At 46.5% G+C, this 8,607-nt stretch overlaps 1 protein-coding gene across 2 annotated transcripts in view; it reads right to left on the bottom strand.

The window, feature by feature from the left end:
• Positions 1 to 6,584: 6,584 nt before the first annotated feature.
• Positions 6,585 to 8,607, bottom strand: part of POLR3GL (polymerase (RNA) III (DNA directed) polypeptide G (32kD)-like) — a 22,685-nt gene continuing 20,662 nt past the window's right edge. For both annotated transcript variants that reach the window (XM_011951300.1, XM_011951299.1), the window contains exons 4-8: positions 8,314 to 8,382; positions 7,916 to 7,972; positions 7,608 to 7,681; positions 7,363 to 7,476; positions 6,585 to 7,073 (exon numbers count right to left, since the gene is read on the bottom strand). In XM_011951300.1, coding sequence (XP_011806690.1) covers positions 6,987 to 7,073; positions 7,363 to 7,476; positions 7,608 to 7,681; positions 7,916 to 7,972; positions 8,314 to 8,382 — 401 coding nt within the window. In that variant the 3' untranslated portion in view covers positions 6,585 to 6,986. The remainder of the gene's footprint in view (positions 7,074 to 7,362; positions 7,477 to 7,607; positions 7,682 to 7,915; positions 7,973 to 8,313; positions 8,383 to 8,607) is intronic.

The raw sequence follows: 8,607 nt of genomic DNA, 5'->3' as shown, positions 1-8,607 counted from the left end.
GGGAAAATTAGGTCACCTGGGAGGTGGAAAGGCTGGGAGAGAGGTTGATCATTAGCAAGTTCAGAATATCTTTTTGACTGTGAGGGAGGCCTGGAGGTTAGGAATGAAAGTGAGGAAGGAGAGACAAAAATTATGATAATTTCCTATTTGGGGTTTCATCTTCCCTTGGTGAATACCCTTTAAACTGAATAACCTTCTATATTCAAAGACTGCTTCCTTCTTTCCTCTTGTTCTTTCCTGTATCTCAACACTATTTCTGACACTGCCCACCCTGCTTAGTGGGTGGAGGAGAAAATCCCTGATATAAGTGCTCCAAGATTGATGGGAAGCTGGTGGGGAGATGGACTTAGGGAAGGGAGATCACACTGTGATTCGTGTTTCTCTTCTTTTGTCTTGATTTTAGCTGATGATGAACCTAAGCAAAGCTGGAGGAAACACTAAGCCAGAGGCAGCAAATCAGAGGCCCATAGGCCAAACCAGCTTGCAGACATTTCGAAATCCATATTGCCGTCTGGGCGCCATGACTCATGCCTGTAATCTCAGCAGTTTGGGAGTCTGGGCAGGCAAATCACTTGAGGTCAGGAGTTCGAGACCAGCCTGACCAACACGGCGAAACCCCGTCTCTACTAAAAATACAAATTAGCCAGATGTGGTGGTGCATGCCTGTAATCCCAGGTAGTCAGGAGACTGAGGCAGGGGAATTGCTTGAACTCGGGAGGCAGAGGTTGCAGTTAGCCGAGATCATGCCATTGCACTCCAGCCTGGCCAACAAGAGTGAAACTCCATCTCAAAAAAAATAATAAATAAATAAACCTGTATTTCCTTTCCTAAACATTTGAATCAGTTGTAAACATTTAAAAATCAGATTTCAGTAACATCTACCATTCTGGTGTCTCTTAAAAAGCAGTCATATTTGGTAACACTGAGTCACATTCTTTCATGGCATTAATCGGCTGGAGCTGAAGGGGCTAGGCAGGCTCTGGTTTGCCAGTTCTCACCACTCCCTATTGCATTACACTCCCATGCTTCGATCTTTTATATCTGCCTGACTCCTGTTTAGTGTTTAGGTTTCTCTTAACTTGTTACCTCTGCTCTAAGTAGAGCTCCTCAAATATTTCCTCTGCAGGACCCCTAAGATACAAGAGAGTGAACCATTTTCCCCCAGGACTCCCAAAGCAGTCTAAAGGAGCCTGTCATAAGCCAGAAATGTCTTTGAAGTATCTATTTTATCTTTAAAAAATGCAAATTTTGATTTACACTGCATAATATATTTGTGTTGGTTTTAGCATAAAAATGATTTATCTTCCCCCACCAAATCTTAAAAGTAAAATTAACACTCTGGAAGATGTGCCATGTGTATTCTGTGGCTCCAAATAGTCTTCACCATATCACCCCAGGAATAATCCAATTTAAACAGCACTGTATAAAGGCATGAGGTAAAGAGAGACACGGAGAAAGAGTCAAAGAGAGGAAAATAATTTGAAAGACAACAAGAATGAGTCTGAGTAATAAGCTCTCTGTCTGGTCCTCAGCCAACCCTCCAGGCCTGGCCCAGTTCAGCCACTGAGAAGTGTATAAATATCCCTGATATCTCTGGACAGGTGTTAGTGTGGCGGCTCAGGGTAGAAAGCAAGACCCAAAAACAGGAGCCAAGCCAAGTACGGGAGAGGTGAGAGATCCAGAGCAGCCAAGTATGGTCAGATGAGAAAGAGTGTCTAGGTGCCAGGAAAGAGGCTTGGAAAGGAAATGGAAGACTTAGAAAAGGGCTGATCAGAATTTGCCCTTTCTCCCACTGAGCCCATTTTGTGTCACTTCCTGTTATCACTCTGCCTAAGAAAAATGAAGTACAAGCATTAAATGGTCCTCCTTTGAAGAGGGAATCTCTTCTCCAAAATGGCTATATCTCTGATCACACCAGAGCCTAAGGAGGATGAGTATCAGGGCTTCTTTCCCTGTCCAGATGGGACTCTACCTATTCTCTCCAAGACAGGAAATATCTCAAATCTGCATCCCTAACTTAGATGAGTTTCTTCCACCTACCCCTTTTGCTAAGACAAAAATAGGTCTAACCCCCTCCCTCCTAACCTAATATTATCAACACTGCCCTGAGTGTAGCAAAGAATATCAGAGACAGGATTTGGATATTTTCCCCCTTTCTCTACTGTAAACCAAGATCAACGAGGAATCACAAGGATGAGAACTATTCAGGAAAGGGCTGGGAGCATAGCCCAAAGCGGAGGATCCTGGGAGGAGGAGAGGTTTGAGACTAGAGAATAATCTCACACTCTGAGGTCATGGGGACCTAGCCCCTTCCTGCGTTTGTTGGGATCAGGCCTGAGGAATCTCTGGATTCCTTCCCCAACATCTTGGATTCCCAAGGTGAGAGCACCTAGCCATTAAGGTCCTGCAGTTAAGTTGGATCAGTGTCTTCCCACTGACTCCCCCATTAAGGTTATGAGGGGGACCTCCCTTCTTTCCTAGATACAAAGAGGCAAATTAAAGTCTGTTGGGGATGAGCCAAAGGCCTTTCTGAGGTGATAGCAGGAAACTAGAACTTATTTCCAGTTTTGTGGTTCCAAATGACCTTGAGGAAACGGGAGCCCCAGAAGGGGAAAGGTCAGGGGAGAAGAGGTCACTACTGGTTTGGCCAGATTAGTTAGTGGAGCTATTCTCATTGAGCTCGTTTCTCTTATCCATCCTCTGGCTGGACATGACATATGAGGGGAGATGAAGAGGACCTGCCCACCAGCCCCTTCTTCAGTCAGAAATCTACTGGTGTCCTGTTTGATTTGAGTCCTGGCTTGCCGATTGTGACCTTGAACTCTGCTGTAAGTGGTGTCCCTTTCTTGCTAGTTGATGGAATTGCTGATCTTCTTGCTACCCGAGCTGAAGAAGGTTCTTGGAAACGACTGGCCAGATGCCTGAGGTATCTTGAGTCTGCCTAGGCTGAAAATAAAGTGGGGAAATCCAGCGAATGGAATATGTTCAGCCAAAGCTAGGCACATCCTGCCTTTGTTCTCAGGCCCATTTGAATTCTTACAGATGGATCAGCATAAGCCCTACTCTGTGAGAGCTAGAATGGCTCCCATTGGACACATCTAGTCCAAATTTATATTTCACACACGAGGAATACTGAGGCTTGGAGACATACATGACTTTCTGAAGGGCACAAAGCTATGGAGTGGTGAAACTAGGACCATAAAATAGTGTGAAACCCTGTCTCTTAAAAAAAAAATGAATTGAGGGCCGGGCGCGGTGGCTCAAGCCTGTAATCCCAGCACTTTGGGAGGCCGAGACGGGCGGATCACGAGGTCAGGCGATCAAAACCATCCTGGCTAACACGGTGAAACCCCCCTCTACTAAAAAATACAAAAAACTAGCCGGGCGAGGTGGCGGGCGCCTGTAGTCCCAGCTACTCGGGAGGCTGAGGCAGGAGAATGGCGTAAACCCGGGAGGCGGAGCTTGCAAGTGAGCTGAGATCCGACCACTGCACTCCAGCCTGGGCCACAGAGTGATCCGCCGTCAAAAAAAAAAAAAAAAAAAAAATGAATTGAGGAAAAGAACTGTCTTTTCCTTACCAAATTATAGGTGCCCAATTACCTTATTCATTTGACCCTCCAATTTTCTTTGGTCTCCACTCCCAATCTAAACTACATGTTGCTTTCAGGTCTGCCATTTAGCCTCCCTCAAACCACTTGAGTCACTGGGTCTGTTTGCAGACCACTCTTAAACTGCCCACCTGAGATGGGAGGAAATCATGAGGCTAGGGATGAAACATAGCATAGAGAAAAATAGGATTCTTTCCTTTTTTTTTTTTTTTTTGTAAAGGCAAACTTAGGGAAGACTATGTTGCCCCAAGCTGGTCTTGAGCTCCTCGCCTCAAGCAGCCTCCCACCTCAGCCTCCCAAAGTGGTGGGATTACAGGTGGGAGCCACCATGCCCAGGACAGGATTCCTGGTAGGTTCTTGACAGAGAACCTACCCTGCCTGGGGCAGTGCAGCCCAGGCTGTGGACATGGCAGCAATCTGTTCAACATAAGCCCTATCAGGCAAGTAGTACTGGGCTGAGCAGCTCTGTGTAGGTCCTCTGTAAATGTTTGCAAGCAGGGGCCGGGCATGGTGGTTCATGCCTGTAATCCCAGCACTTTGGGAGGCCAAGGCAGGTGGATCACAAGGTCAGGAATTCGAGACCAGCCTGACCAACATGGTGAAACTCCATCTTTACTAAAAATACAAAAATTAGCTGGGCATGGTGGCATGTGCCTGTAATCCCAGCTACTCAGGAGGTTGGGGCAGCAGAATCACTTGAATCCAGGAGGTGGAGGTTGCAGTGAGCTGAGACTGTGCCGCTGCACTCCAGCCTGGGCAACAGAGTGAGACTCCATTTCAAAAAACAAAACAAAACAAAACAAAAAAAGTTTGCAAGCATGGCCTCAATCCTAACCTCTCAGGGGTTCCTCCAAAGTGAATAGGAGCCATGACCCTGTTTACTAGGCCTTGGGCTTCAGGCCTGCCTGATATAGTACCTATGGAAAGTAGGGGAAAGGTCAATGGAAACAAATCTAGTTCATTCCTGGAACCACTTCAGAATCTGGGAAAGCTGCTGGGTTCTGTGTCCCTGGCTTTGTCCAGCAAGGTCACCTGCAGACAGGGCAGAGTCCAAGAATAGTCTGATCTTTCTGACACTTTGAAGTAATACAACTGATCTCAAGTGGTCACTCCAACCTTTGTCCTCATTTCCCCAGTTTCATGGGAAAAGGATGTGTGTGTATAGGATGTGTGCTGCTTTTCCAGAATCTTCTTTGTTCTCACTCTTTTAAGTTCCCAGGCTGACATTTGGTGGGCTTTATGGGGTGGCTGTGCTCCCAACATAGACACATAATTGACCAGGTTAGGACTTGGTGTGTGTATGTAGGGAACAATGCAAAAGGAAAATTTTCAATAGCTTTTACTTTTGTTTTTCTGATCTCTCCCTAGCTATAATCACAGGCTGAAGTACAGCTATGGGAAATCCCAGTTACAGGTCCCCTATCTCCTTCCTGCCACTCAACACAACACCTCAGGAGGACTAAAAAAGAAACACGTCAATCATCATAATTGCTCAATGACTCTGGAATGTTCTGCTTCTATTCCTGTTTCCTTCGCTGCTTCTACTTTACTTTTCTTCGAGACGGGTTCTTGCTCTGTTGCCCAGGCTGCAGCACAGTGGTGCAATCATATAGCTCACCACAGCCTCAAACTACAGGGCTCAAGGGATCCTCCTGCCTCAGCCTCCCTAGTAGCTGGGACTACTGGGGAGTGCCACCACGCTCAGCTATTTGAAAGATTTTTAAATATTTTTGTTGTAGAGACAGGGACTCGCTTTGTTGCCTAGACTGGTCTCAAACTCCTGGCTTCAAGCAATCCTCCTGCCTCAGTCTTCCAAACTTCTGGGATTACAAGTTTGAGCCATGGCGCCTGCCACTGCTTCTATGTAAACACTAACTCACACACCCAAACTAGGCTTTTAAGGTGGTTTCTCTCAATGGAGTCACACTCTTTCTTCATTCTTTACAATGAGGTCAAACATATTCAACCTTAGATTGCCAGTCTCCATCACTTGATGCTGTAGGGAATTCAGTCGGCCTGCTTGAATGCAGTTGGGGAATGTTTTGAAGGTTCTTCTCTATCCCATCTTACGGCTTTCAAATGCTCAGTAGAGTTGCTATGATAGCATGCTTCCTTATTCAGTTCCTATTCTGGACACGCAGCTTGCCCGTGACTGTTGCATGTCAAGTGGCTGGAACCAATCAGCTCATCTAAGGCTTCCTCAGAAGCCAATCAGAGCCTCGGAAAGTGACCTCACCCAAGGGAGAGCTCTGTGGGCGAGAAAGCATCTCTCAGATCTGTGAGTGTCCCTAAGTCACTCCCTTCCTCCTCACCCTCCTTACTTCCTGTAAAACAACACCACCTACCTCCCTTCCCCCAAAGAAAGGGAGTGAGAAAGGCTAACTAAATTTCACAAAGGGAAGAACCAAAAGAGAAACTGCAACTCAGTCACACACTGGTTTCTGTAACTGGAGAATAGGATATTTAGAGGGGCTCACTCTGCACAGACATACCTTTCAAAGTGGCGTCTCCAGGGTCTGGAAGAGGAGGGAGTGTGGTGGATAAGTCAGCTCCTCCTCCCTCCTCATACCTGGTTTTCTTGACTTTCCCCACAAAAATTGCTGTAACCATTTTTTGTAAATAAGGACAAGATTAAGGTCAAGTGTGGGAAAGACAGGGTCTGTGTCCTTGTGAACATGTGTGAACAGACACAATCATGTCCTTGTGGCCTGAGGACCAGAGGCTCAGAAGTCAGCTGGTCTGCAGGGGGCACAGACTGTTCTTCTCTACAACTTACTCTGCATTGCCCTGCAGATGAGGCCTTGAATATTCCTTGGTGGGGCTAGATTGTGAATATGTATCCCACCATGGGGGTAGAAGGGAAGGGACAAAGGACAAGCCGGCTGTAACCCTCCAGTGTGTCACACCAGACCCTGTTTAGTTAATCATTTCCTTCATTCCTCCAGGCCTCTATCACCAGGCCTCACCCATAACAGAGACAGAGAAAAACACTTTATTTAAAAGTATAAAACCAGGCTTACTCCTTCAGACTGCTCCCATCCCTAATTATCTCCACAAAGAGCTATACAAATTGGGTAGGGGTATGCGTACAGTTATCTCAGCTCTAACAACCCCAGTTCCTCTTTCAATTCTCCTTTCTCCCTTCATACAATTGAGATATTTGTCCTTTGCACTTTCCCCCAAGATAGCAGAGGTGATACAAACATGGAAGGAGGGGAAGCGTAGAAAATAAACTGTCATCATCCTCCATTCCCATCTCCAGGGACCAGACAGGTTATGTGAACTCTGACCAAATGATTTGCTTGTCCAAAAAACCAAATAACAGGGACAGTTACTCTCTGTATCCTCAAGAAAGACACAAGGGTCCAGAGACCTTCTTCAGTATGTAGCCTCGTCCATATTGTCATCACTGTCACCCCCAAAGTCCTCTCCATTGTCAAAATATGACATGATGTAATCAGTTTCCTGAAATGGAAAAAAAAAAAAAAAGTAAAAGTCAATTTGGCATTCACCTTCCTTCCTGTGTACCAGACCCCTTTCCTCCCAGTCACACCATTCCAGGCCTGAGACATCTCTTCCAGCTGTAGTTTGGAGGAGTGGGCAGAGGGAGTAGAGGGAAGCCCCTACCCTGGGGAGCACTATCTCTGTTGGCATGCCAACCCTCTGAGGAAAGCATCCCTAGTATAAAGAGTTGAGATCCTCGGAGTTTCCGGGGTAAAGGGAGGGGGACTAAGGTGGAAGGAGTCCCCTTCACCTCTTCATGTTCTTCTTCATCATACTCTTCTTCTTCCTCCTCTTCCTTCTCTTCTTCTTCTTCCTTCTCCTCATCCTCCTCTGAAGTTACTTCTTCTTCCTTCTTCTCCAGGGTCTCATGTGCGGATGAATAGGAATAGAAACTCAGGTTCAGTTCACAGAGGGGAAAAATTGAGGCACACATGGGTCAAGAGAGAGGGAATGGATCCAGGGCTCAGAAGGTCTCTATGCACACTTCCTCCTCACCTCTAGTTTCTGTATTGTTTCCTCCTTATCTTCTGTGGTCTTAGGGGGCCTCTTGGGGAGCAGAATTGTAATCCCTGGTGGGGGGATCAAAAGGAGAACCATCAGAGAGCAAATTTTGCCAGCTTTATACATCCTCATGCAACGAACATGTCACTCTGCTGCCCTCATGTGGCCACTATGACATCTAGCAACAACACTTGGTAGATTGGGTATAGGAACTGGGATGGAAGGTGAGACCAGCAGCAGCCTTGGCTCTCAGGCTGATGAAGGAAACCTCTCTTCTCCCTCCTTTTTCCAGATACACTTACGTTCCTTCTGTAGCTTCCGCACTCGGATCTTTAGCTCCCGGGGTAGACGCCGCCAATCTGGGAATAGTGGGAATGTAAATGTCAATAGGACCCTGCCTGGGGTCTCCAGTGAATAATGACTGGTTTTAAAGGGGGATTGAGGGTTTTAAAGGAGAGGAAGGAAGGGGCTGGGTCAAAGTTGTTCAGAACAAAACTATGGCTTAGATATCTCCTGAGTAGTGGGAACTATTCAATAGCTTTTTCAGGTAAAATCGGAGAGTGTTTTGGAACATAACTAAGGCTCTAGCTTGCAGATGCTGGATCAGGGAATGGGGTGGGGACATGGGCGTGGTGGAAATGGCTTGAAGCATCTCATGCATTTGAAAGAAAGGCAGTCAATGAAAGGGCCCATCACCTACCAGGGTTCCAATCGATGGCATTGTCAATCGGACCTGACATCTGGTATTTGTCTGAATAACGCTCCACATCTGAGGGGTGGAAGGGTCAAAGTTTTATCCCTTGACGCCCAGAACAGGACTGTTTCTGAGAGTCCAGCCCTCTCAATATTCAGGAATTATCTGTTTCCTTACCCCAAACTCAGAGCCCAGGGGGTCAGCTTCAGTGAGGACCTTATCCCTTTTTTTTTTTTTTTGAGACAGAGTCCTGCTCTGTTGCTCAGGCTGGAGTACAGTGGTGCAATCTCAGCTTACTGC

Source organism: Colobus angolensis, unplaced genomic scaffold, assembly GCF_000951035.1.
Source record: "Colobus angolensis palliatus isolate OR3802 unplaced genomic scaffold, Cang.pa_1.0 Scaffold317, whole genome shotgun sequence".
Lineage (NCBI taxonomy): Eukaryota > Metazoa > Chordata > Mammalia > Primates > Cercopithecidae > Colobus > Colobus angolensis.
This window is presented reverse-complemented; position numbering and strand designations above follow the sequence as displayed.